The sequence below is a fragment of the Chlorocebus sabaeus genome, chromosome 15 (assembly GCF_047675955.1).
Source record: "Chlorocebus sabaeus isolate Y175 chromosome 15, mChlSab1.0.hap1, whole genome shotgun sequence".
Classification (NCBI taxonomy): Eukaryota; Metazoa; Chordata; class Mammalia; order Primates; family Cercopithecidae; genus Chlorocebus; species Chlorocebus sabaeus.
Genome location: NC_132918.1, coordinates 36,658,638 through 36,683,601, shown reverse-complemented (window position 1 = coordinate 36,683,601; position 24,964 = coordinate 36,658,638). Strand labels below are relative to the sequence as shown.

Sequence of the window (24,964 nt, the reverse complement as noted above, 5' to 3'; positions counted from 1 at the left end):
TTTAATAATTTTTAAATAGTTAATGTTAATTACCTGTATTAAATTAACAGCATAAAAGCTAATAATCCACTAATCTTCCCTATTTGTTTTTACGAGTGTCTCTTCTCAATTTTTTTTTTTTTTGAGACGGAGCCTTGCTCTGTCACCCAGACTGGAGTGGAGGGGCCCAATCTCAGCTCACTGCAGCCTCCGCCTCCCGGGTTTTGGTGATTCTCCTGCCTCAGCCTCCCCGGTAGCGGGGATTACAGGCATGTACCACCACCACGCCCAGCTAGTTTTTGCATTCTTAGTAGAGATGGGGTTTCACCACGTTGGCCAGGCCGGTCTCAAACTCCTGACCTCAGGTGGTCCACCCACCTCAGCCTCCCAAAGTGCTAGGATTACAGGTATGAGCCACCGCACCCAGCCACTTCTGAAGTTCTAAGAATTCATAATACTTGTAGTCAAAATCATGAATCATAGTTATGAATTCAGAGCTCTAAATACTGAGAATAAAACCAAAAATTATTTTTTCTCACTTCAAGTCAATTTACCAATACCACCCTGCAACCCTGCAAAACTAGAGCAGTAGAAGTTGGAAAATTTCTTTTTTTTTTTTTTTGAGACAGGGTCTTGTTCTGTCACCCAGGCTGGACTGCAGTAGCATGATCTCCTTTCACTGTGCAATGGTGTAATCTTGACTCACTGAAACCTCCACCTCCTGGGCTCAAGCAATCTGCCTGCCTCAGCCAACCTAAGTGCTAGGATTATAGGTGTGAGCCACTGTGCCTGGTCCAGCAAATTTCTATACAGGACCAGATAGTAAATATTTTAGGATCTATATTTGGGGGTCTATAATTTCTGTCACAACCACTTAACTCTGCTAGTGTAGAAATAGAATAGACAACATGAAAACAAATGGGCCTGGCTGTGTTCCAACAAAAAATGTACAAAACCAAATTTTTGGCTTATAGGTCAAAATTTGCTGACCCCTAGTCTGGACAAAACTAATGCACCAGTCCAAGGAAAAAACTATGTTTGTTCATAAAGCCCTCCCAGGATGGCAGAGAGGAAAATAAAATGAATTTCAAAGTAACTCTCTGTTAAGCTATCTGTAAAGTTAGGTACACATTAAAAAAAAAAAAAAAAAAAAAAAAAAAATTGTCCAAGTATTGATTTTGAAAAAGTACTTAGATCACGTAAAATGTAAATAATCCAACCATAATGATTAAAATTCATCAGTTACCCATTCCTTCATACCTTGGAATAAGGTTTCTTGACTTTAGTACTACTGACACAACGTTACAACAACCAGAAGTATCTCTAGACACTGTCCAATGTCCCCTTTGGGGGCAAAATCACCCCGGTTGAGAACCATTGCCCAAGAACAATGCCTGCACTTTGGCCTATCTATAAAGTCTGTATTTTTTCATGTTTGTAATTCTAGAATATCCAACTTTCATTTAACATCAGTTTAAATATTTTACATGTTACTACACAATGACTGTTTTAATGCCCACCTATAGAGATGCATTATATAGTATTATAAAACCACAATTTTCCATTTGCTACTAGAAATCTGTATTATTTACAATATAGCTATTAGAAAACATTTGAAATTACTTCCTTAAGACATGTCTATCAAATTAAAAACTCACTCATCCATGCACTGGGTCAGTGACTATTTTAATGACTCAATACATAATTCTAACCCAGAGTGCCTTCCAAAATAGTAGCAACCACACCACTGGTCATCTGTGACTCTTAGTTTCTCTGTATCCTTTAGCTAGAATGAGCTCATTCTAGCTCATGCTTCATTGCTGTCTCCAATTACTACTGAGGCTATCTACACGTATGTTATTATACTTTATTTCTCAAAATAGTGATATAACAATTTTATTCAAAGAGCTAAGTTATCCATTTTATAAGACAAGAGGAAAAAAGTTTTCTGAAATAAAATCTACTCTAAGCAATTTCAATCCAGGCACTGGTATTTACTGGCAGGCTGGCTTTTCTAATATTTACACTGGCATCATGTGGTAGTATTCTTTGTGAATAATGGGTTATCAGAGAGGTGATTCCAGGATATGTTGTGAGGGAAAGTGATACCAATGCTAAACAGTTCACCCTCTCTGAAATGATTAAAAGAACAAGAACATAACCCACATATGAGTAAGAACAAATTTATAATATAATCCTTGTTACATGAGATTTCAAAAGTTTAAGAAGAGAATTACAAGTAATTCATAATAATCTTCAATGCTTACATTTTTCTTTTTTTACCCAAATTTAGTCGAATTTTAGCAACTTTGGGATATAAACCAGCACAGATGACAGCTTTAATTATCTTCTCATTATCTATGGGGGAGGGGGTGAGAAGGTAGAGGGAAAAACAAGTAAAATACTGATACAATAGACAAAAGATACTTATTTACACTGTGTTTTCTGCTGTACCTGAATTTATATTAGATTCTGGATCTTTAGGATTTCTACTGCTTACAAATCCAGCTCCAAGAAGATGCTCAGCAAACTGTCCTTTCATGTTATGCAGCATCTAGGGAGCAATGGTAACAAATAGAACTAGAATACCTTTCACACATTGAGACTATAAAATATACACTAATAGATAAATTGAGTTGCAAGCTCTCTCTGCTTTATGAAAACTTTTGCAAACATGTTTTAAAGCAAAGGCTGGCAAACTACAAAAGCTGTTTTTGTCAATAAAATTTTATTGGAACACAGCCACACCCATTCATCTACATTTGGTTGCTTTTGCACTACAATAGTAGAGGTCAATGCTTATAACTGAGCTTATGGCCTGTAAGCCTAAAATATTACCTGACTTTTCATAGAAAAAGTTTGCAAGTTGTAAGGAATAGCCACCGATGTTTAAGGATTACTCCATTTTGTGAAAGACTAATAGAATTTTTAAAATTACTTTCCATCCTCATTTTTAAAAAAATATATAAAAGCATAAAGAAAATAATCAATATCCACATTTCTATTACTGAGAATTAAATATGGTTAACAATGGCACGTAAACTTAAGGTTTTTTTTTTTTTTTTTTTGGAAAAAAACGATACATGGCTTATTATAAAGCATTCAAGTAATTATAAAGCATTCAAGTAATATAGAAAAGTACTTCCCATGCCTCAATACTCAGTCTTCTAAATAAACAAGATTGCAGACACCTATTAAGCATATATACTGATAGAAGAAATGTATCCTAATGACAGAATCATAGTACAGAAATTCTTTATACAACAATTAACTTTAGTTTAATTTAAAGAAAAGTTAAATAGAAATGAAAGTGAATGACCAGATGAATCTTAAATTTTCATAAGCACAGAAATATTTCCTAAGGAATTCCTTTTAGAGATTATGAAATATAAAGTTGGTTATATTTAAGTATATATCCCTTTTATGAAAGGTGTGACTTCCCCACCTAATTTCCTTACACCTGACTTTCTTAGACACCTCCTGGTTTTTACTGCCATTATTTTATACTATTCAGGATAATAATCTTTACATTCTATTTTTCATGTATAATTCCTAACACCATTTTATTATTAGCTCTATATTTAAATACTCCTAATGTATACTACCAGCTGATAAAGCATGCACTCTCCAATCCTGAAATCTCCACTGTGATTCCCCTTTTAACTGACAGCACTTCACTGTCAATGGGCTTTTCAAGAAGAGATCGGGGTTATAGTATTTCTTGAGTATTTTATTGAATACCTGTTGTTTTTCTTTACACCTGAATTCATATCCTGACGACATGACATTCTCAAACACTTGGATTCAGTTATGTTTTCATACTTCTGTTCATTTTTTCCATTTCAAAAAAAATGTTCTTATATATAGCTCAAAATAAATATTCAATTACACAGGATTTCTATGCAGATACTAGTATCTACTGTTCTCATGATGGATCAGTTCTGTCTTCCTGTCTTTAAGATTTTACTTATTGCTTTAATTTTTGTCTTTTTCAGGTACCTCCATAAACTGTGATTAGTTCAAGCTTTTTTCCTATGGCAATAACTTGTTTTTAAGGGGTGTCCATTCTATTCCTTGTGATTTCTTTTGTTCTTCAATTTGTTTTCTCAGCTCAGGAGTCTTTTCATTCACTCTATTGTTTATTTTCTAACCTTTGTTTTGCTGGATTCATATTCTTATTAGCTATTCCATATCACGAAACAGTTGTAAGGTGTTTTCTATCGAAACATGGCATTCCATTCTTTTTTTTTGTCTTTTCTTTTCCTTTCTTTCCGAACTGTGGTGAACCTTTTTTTCCATTTTGCTAATGACTGGGCACTTCTGATTTGGTATGTTATTTTTGTTTACTACTTTGTACATCTGTTAAACGTCCAGTATAAGGCCACACGTCACATAGCTGGGGTGTATGTGTACTGGGAGATGAGGATATTTCTATTCCCACTGGCTTCGAATCTCCAGTTCAGTGTAGTCTGAAATATAATGGTATATGCACTCTTTACTGTTTTCTTCTGTTTTACAAATGCTTGTCTGTGGTGTTTCACTGTATTAAACCAGAAAGCATACAGATATCTATCCTATTTGATACTTTTCAACAGATTTTAGAAGTGTTAGCAAAAATTCTCAGTCTGAATCATGAAAATGGCAACTAGAATGTGGGGACAGGAACAGAAATTGAACCTTACTGTGCTTTGCTCTTATCCTCTGGAACTGTGTTTCTTTTCCTTGTTTTGTTGCAGTTGATTTAAGAAAGATCCCCCATTATTTTGGGTATATATACAAATATACTCAATTTCCATATATTTGACTTTTTTGCTATAGATCTAATTGTACAAAACGGATACAGATATTCTGTAATCTAGCATATATGATAATTATTGCAAAACATTCACCATTACCTGCAGTGTGTTTGAAGACAGAAAATATTCCCAGCAATAGTCCTTTTCGTATCTGAAACCACGTCGCCTAGCCTCTTCCCAACCCTATGGGGCAAAGAAATGAAGAAATATATATTCTTCCTGCAAATGAAGTTACTACTCATTTCCCTCTTTATTTCAGTAAAAGTTTAATATTCTACTAATATTTAATTTTCTTTGTAAAAAATTCGAAGAACTTTATAACTGACAAACTAAAAACACATACGCTCCCCATGATCCTAGTCCTTAAGAGATAACCACCACTGAAGTTCCAGACCTTTATACAATTAAGTATACAGTAATATATTACGTATTTTACACAAAATGACATCCAAACTGTACATAATACACTAATCCAAAAGAGCACACTATTAAACCGACCTAAATGCTATTACATATTTTCAAATTCACAACTTTTCTTTATGGCTTGTTTTTTTTAGAGGAGGGAAATGGGAGAAAAAGGAAAGACAAGTTGAATAAGCTCAAAGACAAAAAAACATGAATTTCCCCATAATATGCCATATGAAACAGAATGTAGAGCTACAGAAAAAAGATACTGCCTCTAAAAACCAAATTACATTTAAATTTTACCAAGATAGGTGATAAATGTTTACCCTCAGATACACCTGGCTTTTGGGAGGTGTCTCCCAATCTGAATTATGCACATGATTATGATTCTTTATTACATGTTAAATCTGAATACAGGGTAGTTTATTAATGAATAGAAAGAGATTGTCATGAATGTTAATAAGCCAAAGATACAAAGAAATTATTAAATACAAAATTTTAAAATAAACGATTCACTTGTTCATTCTTACCAAAAACTACTATGAATTATAACTTTTTTCAAATGTTCAGCTAAATTTCAACATTCTCAGCAATTTATTCCTGATATTTATGATTATATAATATAGATTTTGGTTTTTTGTTTTCATTGAGATGGAGTGTCACTCTGTCGCCCAGGTTGAAGTACAGTGGCACGATTTCGGCCCACTGCAACCTCTGCGCCCCTGGGTTCAAGCAATTCTCCTGCCTCAGCCTCCTGAGTAGCTGGGATTACAGGTGCCCGCCACCACACCCAGCTAATTTTTGTATTTGTAGTAGAGACAGGGTTTTGCCATGTTGGCCAGCCTGGTTTCGAACTCCTGACCTCAGGTGATCCGCCTGCCTCAGCCTTCCAAAGTGCTATAAATACAAGCATGAGCTACCATGCCCGGCCTTATGATAACACAGATTTCAAAAGGTTAAATATGATCCTTATTCTATTATCAGCATTTCATTTGAATAAACTGTCATAATCTAGAACAAGATTTTTTTTTTTTTTACCTCAAACGCATTCACAACTGTTAAGTGATCACTTCTAGTATCCTTTGCCAATTCCTTTCTTCTTGCATCTGCAATCTTTTCTTTTCCCTTAAAAAGAGCAGATATAGGCAATTTAAATTGTTCTAATGCTATAACAGAGAACAGCATTCTAATAAAATGCTAATGAAAAATACATCTAAGCAACTCCTGTTCATATCTAAAATAAATTGATTTTGTTTCAATTTTTCTTACCAATGGAATGACAAATGGATCTTTGAAACTGAGACTAGCAGCAATAGTGAGTACTGGGTCTAAGCAGCAGAAAAGAGCTCCAAAAAGAATCATTTTTCCAATATGTGGCTCAACGGGTAATCGTGCCAAGTGGACTCCAAGAGGTGTCAATTCTTCTTGTTTATCCAAAGCGTTCTGTAAACGAAGAGTGTGTGTTTAAAATCGATCCTGTAAAGCGTTACATTTAAAACAATTTTAGGTTGCTTTAAAAAGAGTAACAAGCCACTACTCTCTCTTCTAAGTCCAAATGCCCGAAAATTGTTCAGCTTTAGTTTTCCCTACCAAAACATAAGTTGTGAGGTCAGCAAAGGTTACAAACTTACTTAAACGAAACCAAAATTAACGCACATCTTGGCTTTCCTGTGTTAAGAAGAAATACCAGAAATGACAAACTTTCCGTTAAATAAAGAAAATCACCTAATAAAGTATAAAAGTTGTAGAAACAAATAACAAAAACAAAAGATACACTATCATATATCTGGAATGCATAATGCATGCTCTCTAGGTTCTAGTAGTTTAAGTGACATGGGACAGAACAGCAAAAGAAAAAGGAACTATCTAAAACCCTAGAAAATAGGAATGACTTCTGCTCTGATTCCCTAGGTCATCTGGTCCAACCACCCCACTGTGGACAGCTAGAAAAGTAGCCTGAAGATACCAAGGAGTTAAAGAATTACAAGACAAGAGGTTAGGGAATGACAGACATCTAAGGGAGGTGAGTGTAGAGGTTGGGGCCTCTTTTCCTGGCAGACAAGGAACATAAATCCTTGCTGGAAAAAAGCTACCCTCATCCCAAGCTTCAAATTTTTACCTATAAAGAATTTTGTAAACAGAATTTCAGTGCACAATTAAAATAACTAGGCATACAGATGTAAACAAGAAATAATAATAAAAGAACCCATAAGCATCCCATCAGACACAGATTTTTACTCAACAGTTTTGGAGAAAATACCCTTGGTTTTTTTTTTTTAAGACCTCTTTCAAATGAAAGAAAAAAAAAATGAAAAACCCTCAACCTGTTTTCTGAACCTAGAATAGCTTGATATCTAAATTTTACAAGGACATCTGAAGAAAAGTGAATAAACTCACATACAAAAATCACAAAACAAAATAATGGCAAATGGAATGCTGGCAAGTTAGGTTTACTCTAAGAATAAAAATTTGTTTAATATTTGAAATATCAGTGTATCTGAATACATGAACCAACTAAAGAAGTCATACCATAATCTCATCAGAAGCAGAAGATACTTGATAAAACTGATTATTCATACAGGATAAAAATGTCTTAGTAAACTTAACGTAGTAAGAGCTTCCACACACCAAACAAAACAAAACAAAACAAAAAATTCAACAAACATTATACTCTCAATGACTTGCTGATGGCTCTTCCTTTACACTATCACATCACTTCTGCTCAACACTGTATTAAGGGTCCCAGAAACTTGAACAAGAATAAACAAAATTGCAATTATTTAGAGATGTGATTATATATGCAGAAAAAATCTACGTAAAGTGATTTGAATTAGGGGACTTTACAGCATTAATGAATACAAAGTCAATCATTCAAGCAACTTTATTTCTGTAAACTATCACACTCAAAAGATGGTGAAATACCACTTATCTTCTAGGTTAGTGGTATTTTGGATTCTGCTTTTAAATATTTAAAATCTAAATTTTAAAAAATCTAAATGAAGACATATAAAACCCCAAAGAAAACTCTAAAACACTGAGACTGAATACCCAAATAAACAGAGTAGTAGATGATGATCTTTTTGCTAAAACTCAATACTGTAAACATACCAGTTCTCCCCAAAATGATTTATAGACAGAATTCAATCAAAATCAAACTCCCAAGATTCTCAAATGTATCTGGAAAAGCAAAGCACCAAGAAGGGCCAAGACACTCGCCTGTTTTAAAACAATTCACCATTACTATTATTATTATTATTTTTTAGAGATAGGTCTTTTTCTGTCATCTGGTTTGGAGTGCAGTGGCACAAGCACAGCTCACTGCAACCCTCAAACTCCTGGGCTCAAGCAATCCTCCCACCTCAGTCTCTGGAGTCAAGACATTCTTGAAGAAGAATGAAAGGGAGTGATCTGTTCTACTAGAAAGCAAGACTTATCATAAAGCTAGAGTAATTAAGGCAATGTGATACCAGCTCAGGAGAGAAATACAGGCCAACAGATGAGAAATAAGCCTAGAAACTGACAAACAAATCCACAGACCTTGACCTATCAAAGACCACAGAACAAGGACAAAAAGAGATGAACTTTTCTATAAATGGTGCTCAGTCAATGCTCTACATATGTAAAAACTTTTATTTCTACCTCAATCCCAACACATATCAACTGCAGACGCATTATAAACAAAAACAATAAAAATTTTTTAAATGTATCTTTATGACCTCAGGAAAAGACTTATTAAAGGCTAAAAAGCAATAACCTTTGAGAATGATATATTTGACAGCATTAAAATTAGGAATTTAGGCTGGGAGTGGTGGCTCATGCCTGTAATCCCAGCACTTTGGGAGGCCAAGGTGTGCAGATCATACAGGAGTTCCACACCAGCCTGGCCAACATGGTGAAACCCCATCTCTACTAAAAATACAAAAATTAGCCAAGCGTGGTGGCAGGTACCGGTAATACCAGCAGGAGGCTGAGGCAGGAGAATTGCTTGAACCTCGGAGGCAGAGGTTGCAGGTTGCAGTGAGCCAAGATCACGCCACTGCACTCCAGCCTGCGTGACAGAGTGAGACTCTCTCAAAAAAAAAAAAAAAAAAAGGAATTTGTTTATCAAGGTATTAAAAACAGGTAAGTTGAAAACAGATATGCAATAATGCAATATACAACCAATAAAAGGTGCACATGAAGAGTACACAAGAACTGTTATGATGATCTACAATCTAACAGAAAAACAGACACTAGCAATTTATCAAAGAGACTAGACAAACGGATAATAAACATAAAAGCTGCTGAAAAATTCAATGATAGTCATAGAAATGCAAATTAAAACCACTACATACCTTTAGAATAAAAGGCCGATTAATACCAAGGAAGCTACAAAGCAATAGGAACCCTCACCCATCACTGGTAGGAGTTTAAGTGGTTTGCAGCTATGGAAAACTGTTGGGCGTTACCTACCGAACTTGATCATACATGTACCTTATAACCCAGGAGGTGGAGGTTGCAGTGATCTGAGATCACACCAGTGTACTCCAGCTTGGGTGACAAAGTGAGAGTCTGTCTCAAAAAAAAAAAAAAAAAAAAAAAAAGGAAAAAGACAAAAAAAAAACAAAACACAAAAAAACCACAGCTAAAAGCAACAATACATTTGGATCTCATAATATTAAGTGAAATAATCCAGAGCTCTGCTCCCTCAAAGAACAAAAAAACCCACACACATTTGTATGGGTAAAGTTTACGAAATAGGCAAAACTGAACTCTTTATGAAGATGCATACCTGTATGGTAAAACCATAAAAAAAAAAAAAAAAAACAAAAAAAAAGCAAGCCATTATAGTTAAAGTCATGATAGACGATATCTATCATGATTGGGACAAAGGGACAGTGGAGTGATTGGGAGAGGGAAGGAAGGGGGCTTTCAGCATACTGGGAATATTCTTCTTGACGTAAGTAATTACTACATAGTCCTTCCTTTGTGATGAATCATTTAGCTGCACATTTGTTTTACACGCCAGTAATTAAAGACCAGTAACTTTAAAATTTCAGATTTTATGTAATCTTAAATCAGGACTACAATGAAAAAAAAAAGTGCAGAAAGATCCTAGTCTTTTAAGAATTACTATGAAGATATCACTTTATAATTTTCTAATGCCTATGTCATAACCTGATAGTTCTAAATTGATAGTCAAATAGCAAATCAAATTTGGCATTGGACATCACTGGTCTTCCTTGCAGTAATGAGAGTAAACATTATAATTAATTGGTTTACATGCTCTAGTATTGTAAGTTAGAATTAAAAAAACAAGTAAACAAATTTACCAGCTCCATCAGGTGTCTTATGGAGAGTAACACTGCCTCATTTGATGGTGGATCCATTAACCTACTCAGAAAATAAGCAATTCCACCTAGCCTTAAAATCTGGGGGTGGGGAAGACAAATATAATTAAACACATATAATATTAATATACTAGCATTACAACTTAGCCCTACCTGGGCTGATGACTCAAAGCATCAAATTTATACATGATTTTCAAGTTATTTTACCAAAATGAATTAAAATTATATTTGTATTTCTATAAAAACATGTTTAAAGGCCCATATATATATTACTACTTTCTACCATCAACTCTATTAATAGGAAAAGTAGCTGGCTAAAATCTTAATGAACAAGTTGATTATCCACTATCTTCAAAATAAGGCTAACTATATCAAAAGACACAAGACACTGAAAAAATAAGTAGTTTATAATGAAGGATAACATGTTAACATGTAATAACAGCAGCTAATGTTCACTGAGCACTTACTATTTGCCAGGCACTGTTCTAAGAATTTTAGGAGGTTGATTTAAACAACCTGCCCAATATAACAGAACTAGCTTTTCCGGGGTGGAAGCAGGATTCAAACACAGGCAGTCTGCCTCCTCTAGAGCAGTATGTAATTTAAAATTGCTTAATATACATTTGAAAGAAGTTTAAATACACAACTCACTAACACACACACAAAATAAATTGTGAGTTAATAATTCTTTCTTGGAGATTAATACAGTACTTTGTTCTATAACAGATATTGAAAATGAGATCACTTCCATTTAGTTTCTTCATTCTCCCACCTCATTTACCTTTATTTGTAAACAAAGTTCTTCCAAAGGAGTTCTCAAAATTTCTGGCAGTTGATAGTCATCTAGAAGACTTGCTCTAAGACCATTATACAGATGATAACAATGACCAGGTTGAACTCTTAAAAACAAAACAAAACAAAACAAAACAAAGAGGGACAGTCATCAATGACTTTTTAGAACTCCAGAGAAAACAGTAGGCAGGGAAGTAGCCAATATCTATTTCTTATAAGCCACATAATAGCTAATGTACAGTTATTTTTCCCTTTTTATGAATCATGTATTTCTTCTGTCTGTTTAGAAAAACCCTACACCCTCTACCCTCTTGTCACAGTTTTAAGAAAGATACACAATAATTCCTCCCCATGCCAATAATTTGCTTCCCTATTTCTGACAGATTCCAGATTACTGTGCTCAGTAACAGCAGTCTACTCAGGTTAAGGCTAAGAATAGTAACCTCAAGTATGCCTTGTGATCAATTATATTATGTAATGAATCCTGGCATTATGCTAACCTGTCTATATTACTGAAAAATATTTTAAGTACTGTATATTCTATTTAGTGAGTTCTCAGAGGGATATTAAAAGTTTTTGTTTTATATTTGTAACTAGAGCCTTAAATGATACCATTTTTTGGACAATGATAAGACTAGATGTAGACTGGGCATGATGGCTCATACCTGTAATCCCAGCACTCTGGGAGGCCAGGATGGGTGTATCACATAAGGTCAGGAGTTCAAGATCAGCCTGGCCAACATGGTGAAACCCCATCTCTACTAAAAAAAAATACAAAAAATTAGCTGGGTGTGGTGGTATGCTCCTGTAGTCCCAGCTACTTGGGAGGCTGAGGCAGGAGGATCACTTGAACCCAGGAGGCAGAGGTTGCAGTGAGCCGAGATTATGCCACTGTACTCCAGCCTGGCGACAGAACGAGACTCTGTCTCAAAAAAAAGACTGGATGTGAAGTGGTGACCATATTCAAGTATTCTCAAGCAGAATAAATATTTCTATAGGCTCTTGCTGCTATAGGAACAAAAATGAATTCTAAAAATCTTAGCTATTTCTGCCATGAGTCTACATAGATCCATTGTCTATTATATAATATACCTGAATATCTCTCCAGTAGAAACTAAAATAAGAGTACCTCCATTGAGAGCCACATAGTATATAGCTTTTCCTGATCTCCAAAATAAGGCTTTGCTAAAAGAATTTTAATCTATGGAGTCTACAAACGACTATTTTCCTTTTAAATTAAAACACCAATTTCAGGATTAGTTAAAATGCAATACTCTATTAAGTTTAGTTCTATTATTGTTTCATGGAACAAATCTAAGGCTTAGTATGTTTACTATTCATATATAAAGGTGTGCCAAAACCTGTTCACTATGGTTAATACTTTTTGAATCAATATTTAGTGGTGATGGGTCTACATGGGAAAACCTCAGTCTTTCTGGGTCCCTTATCAAGTTATTCCCTGATAACTGATTATCAGGAGGGTATACTTCTTTGACTAACCCATGATTTTGGTTCAACAGCATCAACTCTCTAATAAACTGTCTCGAAATCAAGTTATACTGGGATAATGTGCAAAGATTACAGCAAGTAAGTCAGAGCTTTATAGATATTGTACAAACTTAAAACAAGGGGTTGACAGATGGTCTGTAAAGTTTTCTTTCAACTCTCCTTTTCTTAAGTCTGTATCGAAAGATTAATGGAAATCTCTTATTCTATCTATAAAAGGTAAAAGAAAAACCCTCTTTTGAAAGTCCAGATATAATTCTATCACTCATATAAGTGTAGAAATACTGTGACATATGCATTAAAGTCCAATTTTTTGTAAAAGTTCAAGACAAATCATTTTTCCTACCATTAAGACAGAGATATTTTTACTTCTTAAGTTATTGTACCATTATGAGGAAAAGTACTTTCCTTGTGCTTTCATTGAAAAGTACTGGTGAAAAATCAGTACTGCTATAAAATCCAGTGATTAGGAGCCTAGACTGTGGAGTCAGAATGCCTGCATTCAAATCCTGCGTCTGTAATTTAGAAAGTTATGGCACTTTGGACAAGTCATTTAATTTCCTTGTACCTTAATTTCCTTATCCATAAAATGGATATAATAACCTACCTCATAGTACTGTAGTGAGGATTAAGAAAGTTAATATGAATCAAGTGTTTAGGAGATGATCTGACACTCAAAAGGTATTAGTTGCTATTATTATTACACATATTATATGCTTTAAAAAAAGAAATGAAAACCAACTATTATAAATAACATAACTTATTAATCAAACTCAGAAGTTGAAGGCAAAGGATTCATAAAATAGAAAACTTGGCAGATACTTTTCCAAACTATGATTAAAATAACTTTCTATTTAAAAATATTTTGCAGTAAGCTCGAAATAATAAGAAAGGTAACTTTTCTAATAAATATATTTAAATGCCAGCATCACATTTTGTTACACAAAATTTTTGTGTGTTCTAAAAGCTTTGGACAGAGTTCCCATCTTACCTTCCAGCTCGACCTTTTCTCTGTTTGGCATTAGCTTCACTAACCCACTCAGCGGACATTGTACTGATATTGTTCTGAGTATCAAAATGTGTTTCTTTTATTTTTCCTCCATCTATCACATAAACGACATCGTCTATGGTAATGCTGTTTGGAAAACAGATATATAAAATGTTAAAACACACATACACACACACACACACACACATCAAAAGCACTATTAACCTATAAAAGACCTATAGATAGGGATTTCAGACCATTTTTTTTTTATTGGATCAAATGGTTTTAGCCATTCACGACGTTCACTACTCTTCACACCCACATTTACCAATATTATAGGGATCGAGTACCTAATAGTAGGCAGTGTCAGGCACTGTAAGTGACAGCACGGTATTAGTTCTTCAGACCATATACTAAATTCTTACTTGCCTACAGCCAAATATCACAGGTGGCCTCATACCTAGCTCCATGGGAGCCCCAATAGCATGGTTTAATATCAGCTTCCATAAAAGAATCTGTTTCAGTGACTAAACTATGTCTTAGTACCCCAAGAGAATACCAGAAAACTTAAAGGCTGGATATAACTAATTACCAAATACTACCCCCAACCAGAAACAGGCGAAAGGACAAAATTTACCTCAGCTCCTGTGCTTCTTTAGGTAAACAAAACAAAACCTAACACCTAAAATGCTATTTCTGAGTTAAAGCATTATTATAGGGTAAAAAAAACCCACAAAATTGGCCATGCATGGTGGCTCAGGCCTGTTATCCCAGCACTTTGGGAGGCTGAGGCAACAGGATCATTTTGAGCCCAGGAGTTAGAGATCAGCCTGGGCAACACAGTGAGACTCTATCTCTACAAAAAATGTTAAAAATCAGACAGGTGTGGTGGCACATGCCTGTAGTACAAGCTACATGGGAGGCTGAGGTGGAAAGATCACTTGAGCTGAGGAGGTCAAGGCTGCAATGAGTCATGATCGTAACACTGCACTCCAGCATGGGTGACAAAATGAGACCTTGTCTCGAAAAAGCCCACAAAAAATAAAACTATGCTCACTGCCATAAAAAAGGTTTTATTTTTAATAAATTATAAGGCATGTGGTAGAGAAAAAAGATTAACATATGTAAATACTTTATGGTGTTTAAAACTTCTGTAATCATCAGTATTTGATATTTAAAACAACTTTTACCTAGTCTCCGCAATGTTGGTAGCAATTACTATTTTCCGAACACCAGGAGGGGTTCTTTTAAACACCTGTAAAAATAAATACATCAGAATCACAAAAGAACACTAATTTCTAATACATTATTTTTGTAATTAGAGGAATTTCTTCAGATACTGTTCATTTTTAGCATTCTATGTTCAGTCACTGACATATACATCTAATATTTATTGATGTATTTATAATGTATAGATCATTTTCAATATTACAAAATTATCTTTTGGTAAACCAAACTAAATCTCCCACAGATGTCACAATCTTATCACAAACAAGATTTCCAATGAGGTATCATTATTTAAATATACAGCAGTTTTTTAACAAAAGCTGGAGGTTATAAAGTAGAGGGAGGGATATTTATGTTAAGGACAAGAATAATGAAGTCAAATCTCCATGGGTAAGAACAATAAACAATCAGGCAGATGCCCAACCCAGCAGAATAAATGTCAACTGTGCAGCTGTACCAACCACTGTCTACTAGCTTGAGATCAGGAGTGAAAAAAAAATCCTCTTCAAATGGGGAATTCTACAAATACTGCCCACAACCCCGACAAAGTCACTAAAGTAGAAAGAAGATAGGTAATCAAGTACCACTGGCGATAATGCAAACAAACAAAAAAAAGCATAAACTTATCCTTTCATTTATAAAACTGGTAATCAATAGAGAAAATGCTTCCCAGGCTATTCACATACTCTCCAGCAAAGGAATACATAATTTACTAGGTTATGATGTGGAAGATGAATACTTTCACGCTGGATACTCTTTCAGTCTTTGACATCAAGAGTTTTCTTTCTTGCCCCTTCTCTTCTCTCAGGTATGTACTCTGTAATTCGTGACTAAGGTACAGCAACAAAAATATTAAAAGGGTCTCAGAGAAAAATATGGTGATATTTTCATACAAAAAGAGAAAAGGAGAAACTAGAAACGGGGAGAGGAGCAGGTTTTCTAATCGATTTCATTTGGCAAGAGCCTGCAAATACTATAGATCATAACATTATCTTGCCTCTGAGAATGCAGTGTTCACTCTAATTAGGAAAGTGCCTGTATCTGATGGAGTCAAAACATTCATAATACATTATTAAAACAAGAAATTTTATACCTGTGAATATACTAATTTTGTGAAATTAAATCTCAAATCATCATCAAACTGTAGTACGTCATAGATCATTAATTTCCAGGTTTGGTTACTGTTGGTAATACTAACATACCTTTTTCTCTTATGCAGGAAACCCAACCAAGTTACTGGTGAAACCAATTCTTTAAACTTTTCCCTAATGTAGACACAACTAATCTAATTTGTGGGTTATCCTCTAATATTCAAGTTTTTGGGCAATCATTCCCTGAAGATTCATTTGCAAAGGTTCTCAAATAAGTGTTTTTTACATGAATTACTATTTGAAAATGCTCCTTAAAAAAAATAAAGGAAAACATGTAACAAGCAGTCCTTAAAGCTTGCCTCAGTTTGAAATACATTTAACAAACGTATCCATTTAACATACCTGTGTCTGGTTAACTGTAGGCATCAATGAATGTAAAGGTATAATTAAAAATTTATCTGAAAATTAAAGAGAATTAAATTTTAAGATAAAGAGTTGCAGAAAAGCTCCATCAAACACATGAGACAATGAATTCAGATGCTGAACCACATAATTCTTTTTTTTGATAAGACATTGAACATTGTTTAATGAAAACAGCTAAACCATCTGAGTTATTGACAAATTGCCCATGTGTTTAAGAGAACCACACAATTCTTAATTTATATTTCTACATACAAACAGACCAACTTAATTCTTTATAGTCTTGTTTTCTGAGTGCTCCAAGTTTAAGCTAACACTTTGTTCTGTTATTTCATATCGATAAGTATTTTCCCCAAATTCTTAAAGAATGCTCAAAAGTTGGGAGTAACTTTTTCAAATTACACCAATAAAAGTTGAATAGCCGAAAATTCTGTTTAACATGAATATGTTTGTACACTTTGAGTGCTCCTATTTTTTTGTTGTTGAGACAGGGTCTCATTCTGTTGCCCGGGAGAGTGCAGTGGTATGATCTCTGCTCACTGCAACCTCTGCCTCCTGGGCTCAAGTGATCCTCCCACTTCAGCCTCCCAAGTAGCTGAGACCACAGGCATGCACCACCATGTCTGGCTAATTTTTGTATTTTTTGTAGAGATGGGGATTTGCCATGTTGCCCAGGCTGGTCTTGAACTCCTGAGCTCAAGCAATCCACCCGCCTCAGCCTTCCAAAGTACTGGGATTACAGATTACAGGCATGAGCCCAGCGCCTGGCAATCCTCACTATTCTAATCATAACAATAATATCTAAATTTTTAGAGCCAATTACTTATTAAATACCCATGTCCTACTTAGAAAATAATGAAATAGTCCTTGTTAAAAATAATACATTCCAAGAGTGACCCACATTTTAAACATATTTTGGTGCTCGCTTCGGCAGCACATATACTAAAATTGGAATGATACAGAGATTAGTATGGCCCCTGCACAAGGATGACACGCAAATTCGTAAAGCGTTCCATATTTTTAAAAAAAGAAAAAAATAAAAAATAAACATATTTTGTTAAAAATATAAGAAATTCCTACTTTTTAAGTTTCCAAATAAAATAGCTCAAGCCCATTCACGATTATTGGCGAACACAGAAAGCCTGATACAATACAGTGATGGGCGAAAAGGAGAGTATTAAGAAAACAAGGGTTAATTTCACACTTAAGTATGCTTACAAAAATACAATCTGACTTAAATGCCCAAATGATTCAAGTCAGCTATATTTCCCCAGAAAAGAACTGTTGTTATCTAAAGGAGATATGATGATCCCCATGGATTCTGTGAAAAGATTTTATGAATCCTAAAAAATAAAAAGCAGTAAACAGCTGACAAGCAACTGACGTCGCTAAAAAGAATGCTCTGAATTACTTGTCTCCGTGACAGTATGAAATATTTCAACTATAATATTCGAGCCAAAAATACTTGAATTGAATCAAGCCTTCAGATATAACTTCCAAGTTACAGGAAATACAGGTAAGAGAGAATCAAATGAAATGATAGCATAAAGAGTCAGAAAAATTCAGACAGTTGGACTTATTAGAGAACAACTAGCCTGGTCTTTTCCATGACTTTATTACCATGAGGAAAAAAGCAGGGAGCGGAGGGGAGCAATGTTCTAGAGCCAGATCAAAAGATGTATTTGGTTTGACATTTTCTATAGTTTGAACAGACTAGCTGTGAAAGACACTTCAAAAAAATGGGAAAATCTGATTACAGACTGGATTATTAGATGGTATTAAGGATTAGGTATGATAAAGACATGACGGTTATATAAAAAATTGCCTTTAGAGATTCTTGCTTATACATTTAGAAATAAAATGTGACAGCTACAATTGACTTTAGGAAAAAACTAGGACTGAAAAAAATAATTGTTGGCACTGAAGTCGTGGATATATATATGGTATTCATTAAAATTCTCTAGTTTTGGCTGGGTGCAGTAGCTCACACATGTAATCCCAGCACTTTCAGAGGCCAAGGCAGATGGATCACAAGGTCAGGAGTTCAAGACCAGCCTGGCTAAGATGGTGAAACCCTGTCTCTACTAAAAATACAAAAATTACCCAGGCGTGGTGGTGGGCACCTATAATCCCAGCTACTCGGAAGGCTGAAACAGGGAACTGCTTGAACCTGGGAGGCAGAGATTGCAGTGAGCTGAGATCGCACCACTGCACTCCAGTCTGACAGAGACAGAGACTCCATCTCAAAAAAAAAAAAAAAAAAAAGATTCTCTAGTTTTTGTATGTTTAAAATGTTTCTTTACAAAAAGTTCAAAAAGCCAGGCATAATAAAAGTAAAAACAATTTTGTTGAAGACTACATAATCGGGGAAAAAAAATTTATATTGCTGATATCATACAATTAACAGAGTTAATGAGAACAAAATCTACATTCTTATGAAAAGAAAGAAACAAGAAATTGATAAGCATTTAATAAACTGAGTTTCAAAACTTAACTTCTCGGCACAGAGTTAGGCCAATTTTTTCCCCATGACAGTGACTGACTATACAACTGATTATCAAGGCTAAGCTTTTTTCAACATAATTTGAGAAAAAACACTCACGTTCTGGAAAGATTTCCTTTAAAAAGAATTGAGCTGGTAGTGGAAGTATATACATCAGTAACTCTTTCCTTTAGAATAATTAATTCAAACTAGAAGGTTAACGAAGTCAATTATAATAATCTATAATATCACACCCTTTTCCCACTCCCCACCACATACACTAAATGATAATATTTTGGTATATATCTTATCTTTATTGGTAAATATATGCACATATTTTTAAAAATTATAAGTACACTATGCAATAATGTTTATAATGGGGGAAGGAAAGGCCAGAGTTAGAAGATTTAGCCAATAAAAAATTTTAGTTGTTTGAAAAAAAAAAATTCAGCTGTCTAATCATGACAAACTTTTCTACAGAGAAAAGTTGTCACACAAAAAGAAAACAGAAAACAGTGTTTCTTTATAGAGAAGTCAATTAGATCAAAATACTTCACCAGCTAGATAGTAAATAATTTTAATTACAGAGAATGCTTTCAGAGCATGACAACAGGATTTAACAAATAATAAAAATATGCATTTATTATTTTAGTCAATACAATTAGATCAAAATATTTTCTGGTGCCTGTAAATTTTGTCTGGCTGTGCGTGGTGGCTCATGCCTGTAATCTCAGCACTTTGGGAGGCTGAGGCGAGCGGATCACGAGGTCAGGAGTTCGAGACCATCCTGGCTAACACGGTGAAACCCCGTCTCTACTAAAAATACAAAAAAATTAGCCGGGCGTGGTGGTGGATGCCTGTAGTCCCAGCTACTCAGGAGGCTGAGGCAGGAGAATCTCATGAACCTGGAAGGCAGAGATTGCAGTGAGTCGAGATCGCACCACTGCACTCCAGCCTGGGCAACAGAGTTAGACTGCCTCAAAAATAAATAAATAAATAAATTTTGTCAAAAGCACTTCAACAGAGTGAGGTTAGAAATTATATTTGGAGGCCACGCGTGGTGGCTCAAGCCTGTAATCCCAGCACTCTGGAAGGCTGAGGTGGGAGGATCACTTCAGGTCTGGAGTTCGAGACCAGCCTGGCCAACATAGTGAAATCCCATCTCTACTAAAAATGCAAAAAGTTGGCTGGCATGGTGGCACATGCCTGTAATCCCAGCTACCCCGGAGGCTGAGGCAGGAGAACTGCTTGAACCCAGGAGGCAGAGGTTGCAGTGAGCCGAGATGGCACCAACACACTCCAGACTGCCAACAGAGTGAGACTTCATCTCAAAATAAAAAAATTATATTCAGAACCGTAAAAATTAAATAGAATTTGCTTTGTAGTTTTTATATTTGAAGTTAATGATTGCTGAAAATTCTCTAAATTTTATGGAAAAAAAATGTTCTCATTCATTCCTCTGAGGTTTATATGTTTCAAAATATGCTGCTCATACAGGATCAAAATCACTTGAGGAATTTTAAAAACTTCAGATGTTCAGGTCACATTCTTAGATTTGGGGTGATGATGGGGTCTACGTATCTGAATCTTAAAGAAGCTCCATGGGTGACTCTGTTGTATAGTCAGAATTCAGAAACACTGGGCTAAGGGATTTCTTTTTTGCAGCAGTGAGTGAAAAAATGAAAAACCCCACATACCTATGCTTTAAGAGCCAATTTTATTAGGCAAATTGTGAAAAAGAAAGAAAATATTCTCTTCAAAATACTAAATAAAAAGCTTTCCCTTCATCTGTGACCTAGTAGAAGCAACACTTCTTCAAATAAAAGAAAAATATACACATCCCACATATAATTCAAATACCACTCTTTGAATTATAGTAAAATACATTTACATAATACCTGATTTAAACATTACTTGTGACATCAAGAGATCATGTAAAGTGCTGATATTGTCCCAGCCTGGTAGAAAGACCAGTATCGCACCATCCTATATGAAGGGGAAATAACCATTACAAAGGATCGTATCAACAAAATGCAGTAACAGTAAAATTGTGTGCACACTTAAGTCTCCATTAAAATTACACTAGCTCAGGATAATTTTCGTTAATAATTAAAAGTATATAAGCCCACTTTTTTTTTTTTTTTTTAAATTATTAGTTTTGAGCCAGAGTCTTGCTCTGTCACCCAGGCTGGAGTACAACAGCATGATCTCGGATCACTGCAACATCTGCCTCCTGGGCTCAAGTGATTCTCATGCTCAGCCTCCCAAGTAGCTGGGATTACAGGCCTGCGCTATCATGCTCAGCTAATTTTTGTATTTTTAGTAGAGACAAGGTTTTGCCATGTTGGCCAGGCTGGTCTCAAACTCCTGGCCTCTAGTGATCCACCTGCTTTGGCCTCCCAGAGTGCTGGGATTACAGGCGTGAGCCACTGCACCTGGCTAAGCTCACTATTAAAAAATGAGATTTATAATCCAGATATTTGTTCAGTCTTTTCTTCAAACAGGTCAAAGGCCTAAATCTTCTGCTACTACGAGATGATTTCTAGTATCAAAAGTAATTTCTTTCAAGCTATTTTATAAACATTCAAGAAAACTGTATTTTTCATGGCCTTGATACATTAATAAAATTAAAATTATGTTAACTGAAGAAAGAAAAATAAACAAAACTAACCTCTTCTTCCAAAACAATGTATCGGATAAGGGCAACAATCAAATTGAGATCAACTTTATCATCATCCATCATTTCTATAACATCTACAGTACTTGCAGAATACCTATCAAAGTTAAACACAAAGTTACGAAATACTTAATCAAGTTTTCTACTAACTTGCTATAAAAATTTAAAATTAATTCAATCTGCAAATGGAGGAACATAATCTACACATCGGAAAGAATTACTAGGCTAATAGTGCTTAAAAGTCAAATCAGCACAATATTTAGCTGCAGTAAGATTCACAGTGCTCTCCTTTAAGTATATACAGATTTAAGAAGATGCTCCCAGCCCCTGGCTTTCTGTTTTAGTTATTGAGCCACTGATTTCTCACCTTCAAACAAAATAAACTCACCTTCTTCGCAGCTCCCTTACATAATCTGGCCAACGTTCTTTATATATTGCTTCTTTTTCTTCTTTTTCTTGTCTGTTTACATGCCCTTGCATGAAACCCCTCTTAAACTGGGATCTGTGTTCTTTTTGTTCTGGAACATACCTAAAATAAAAACATTCTTGAATATCTTCACTTTTTTGAAACTCTAGTTTTAGCTAAAATCTGTGATATTTTATATTTAGGATTTTCAAAAAGAATTCTAAAGAATATTTTCATTATGCTTTCGAGTGAATGCTAGCTAAAATATCAGTTTGTGTTCATTAACTTATAAAACCTGATATTTTAGATAAAAATCATTCTTCTCTATTGAAGTATAGAAACCTATAGACCATTTTTAGTACTTAAAATTTTTTAAAAACACTAGAGTAACTTTTACCTTAAATTTTAAGTTTGCTTTAGAACAATAGTTAACATTAATGTAAGTCCAAACCTGACTGCACATAAGAATTGAATCCCTCAGAGAGTTTGTAAAATACAGACTCCTAAATCCCATCCCTGATGATTTGGATTTGGTAGGTATGCCTTGGGTCTATTAATCTAAGAATTTTAATTAGTGCCCGCAGGAGATTCAGATAGTATATCCAGATCTACAGACCTATGCTAGAAAACTATTTAATTCTGCTCAGTCACACAGTTGTAGCTAATGGCAGATCCAGAATCAGCATTCAAGTCTCTCATATGTCAATCGAGTGCTGTACTATGATTCCACTACCATCCTATAGTGACTGCTAAAACCACAGAGGGCACATCTGGACAATAATTCTACCTATCACTGTCAGTCCTGCGAGGCATGGGATGGGAAAAGATAAAAATGAACCCACACTTTAACCCCAAGGCGTCTCTGAGTTCAACTAGAGGACAGCCTCTAGATGGAATGGGGGAGGGGTTAGAGCATGGACTCCTAAGTCAGAATTGATGTCCTTGCTCAGCTACTGACTAGCTGCGTGACCTTATATAAGGCATTAAATATCTGGTCTTTAGTTATATTATTTGAGAAATTAATATGTTTATAACAGTACTGGCATGAGATTTTTAAAAATGTGATAAAGTTTAAAAAAAAGTGATAAAGCCTCATGTATAGCAGACACCCAGAAAATGTTAATCCCCTTTCCTATTCAGTACCTGTGACCCAGAATTCCCCTAAGTCTTCAATACATACAGAGGCACCAACTTGAGGTAGGGCAAACTGAGACACAGATTGGTTCTAGTCAGTAGGATGGACTCACAGTTGGCTCCCTTCCCAGAAATTGCAAAACAGAGGTAACCTTCAATCCTCCCACCTCCAATCACAACCCTCCATATCATCTTGCCCTGCTCTTGTTCTGGTCATTGTATTTTCTTTGCTACCTCCCTGCTGTGCAGCTCTTCTTCTGGGAAGGGGACAGCCAGGAGCTTCTGATGAAAATCTCTAATCAAGGAACACCCTCATTCAACTCTCCTCTTAAGAGTTGATCAGCAGATGACAAAAGCACAGATACCATCTTTTCGTTTCAAGAGACTGCTTGGCTACAATTCCATATGCATTCCCTAACATCCAGGGAGCTTCAGAAAGCAAGTTTCCATCAGGTGCCTTCAGATTATTGATCCTCAAAACTTTGTTTTCATTGCTGCCAAGCAGTTGTCTATTATTTTCCTGGCAAGCAATTGCTAAATGTGCCATGATAGGATGTGGGACACATGGTAAAAAGTGGAAATGAAGAGGGAGGATACAGAAAATTTATGGCCGCTGATGATAAAATCAGGACATGGAAGACCATTACATGCTGTCTCTCTGAGGCTTTTAGTATGTTCTATCTTCTCTGACATATACATTTCCCTCTTTCCTACTTTGACTTCAACTGCTTTCCTAACTTGACCAGTCTCTATCTAACATATAAAATCTAATTTCTAATATACTCTTCACTTCCCTCAGACTTCATATATAACAGCTTATGTGTCTCCCTGTCTACAAATAAATTCTGAGAGAATATACCAAGTCTCCCCTTGCTTAATGTTCAGACCCTAGCACAGTGCAAAGCATTGAGTAAATACTTGTGAAATAAATGGTCAAAACTCAGATTTTTCTTCATATAAAAATGGTTGTAGGAACTTTGCTCTCACCTTCCACTCTCACTTCCTGGTTTTCTTAAGAGAACTTTAGAGTCTTGAAAAATCTCATCCCAAGTGTTTCTACATCTAGTCCCCAATCCCTTTTTGAAACAGGGTCTCCCTTTGTCACCTGGGCTGCAGTGCAGTGGTGTGATCTCTACTCACTGCAATCTCCGCCTCCCAGGCTCAAGAAATCCTCCCACCTCAGCGTCCTGAGTAGCTGGGTCTATAAGCGCATGGCACCTCATGCAGCTTACTTTTGTATTTTTTGTAGAGACGGAGTTTCACCACGTTGCCCAGACTGGTCTTGAACTGCTGGGCTCAAGCGATCTGCCCCACCTCTGCCTACCAAAGCATTGGGATTACGGACATGAGCCACCATGCCTGGCTGTCCTTTTTTTCATTCAGATTTACCACAGGTTAGGCACTGTGCTATGTACTAGTTACTAAAATAAACAAGACAAAATCCTGAACCCCAAAAAGTCTGAAATCTAGTGCAAGAGGCAAATACAAAGAGATACACTATACAACAAATAACATAAGTGTTATAAGAGATATGATACAAATGTTGCAGGAATACAGATGAGAAAGAATTAAAGGCCGGCCGGATGTGGTGGCTCACACCTGTAATCCCAGCACTTTGGGAGGCCGAGGGGAGCAGATCACAAGGTCAAGAGATCGAGACCATCCTGGCCATCCTGGCAAACATGGTGAAACCCCGTCTCTACTAAAAATGCAAAGATCAGCTGGGCATGG

General features: G+C 35.4%; 1 protein-coding gene and 1 non-coding gene across 2 annotated transcripts in view; one reads left to right on the top strand and one right to left on the bottom strand.

Annotated features, from left to right (window-relative positions):
- The window catches only part of DHX36 (DEAH-box helicase 36), a 50,904-nt gene that overhangs the window by 3,032 nt on the left and 22,908 nt on the right, over positions 1–24,964 (bottom strand). The window contains exons 10-22 of the mRNA XM_008008660.3: positions 22,082–22,222; positions 21,688–21,790; positions 20,915–21,002; positions 16,517–16,572; positions 14,987–15,051; positions 13,800–13,943; positions 11,292–11,409; positions 10,493–10,591; positions 6,450–6,623; positions 6,219–6,305; positions 4,875–4,958; positions 2,434–2,533; positions 2,247–2,337 (exon numbers count right to left, since the gene is read on the bottom strand). Coding sequence (XP_008006851.3) covers positions 2,247–2,337; positions 2,434–2,533; positions 4,875–4,958; positions 6,219–6,305; positions 6,450–6,623; positions 10,493–10,591; positions 11,292–11,409; positions 13,800–13,943; positions 14,987–15,051; positions 16,517–16,572; positions 20,915–21,002; positions 21,688–21,790; positions 22,082–22,222 — 1,350 coding nt within the window. The remainder of the gene's footprint in view (positions 1–2,246; positions 2,338–2,433; positions 2,534–4,874; positions 4,959–6,218; positions 6,306–6,449; positions 6,624–10,492; positions 10,592–11,291; positions 11,410–13,799; positions 13,944–14,986; positions 15,052–16,516; positions 16,573–20,914; positions 21,003–21,687; positions 21,791–22,081; positions 22,223–24,964) is intronic.
- Positions 17,453–17,556, top strand: LOC119625965 (U6 spliceosomal RNA). The gene has a single exon (XR_005242178.1). It is a non-coding gene; the product is annotated as a U6 spliceosomal RNA (small nuclear RNA).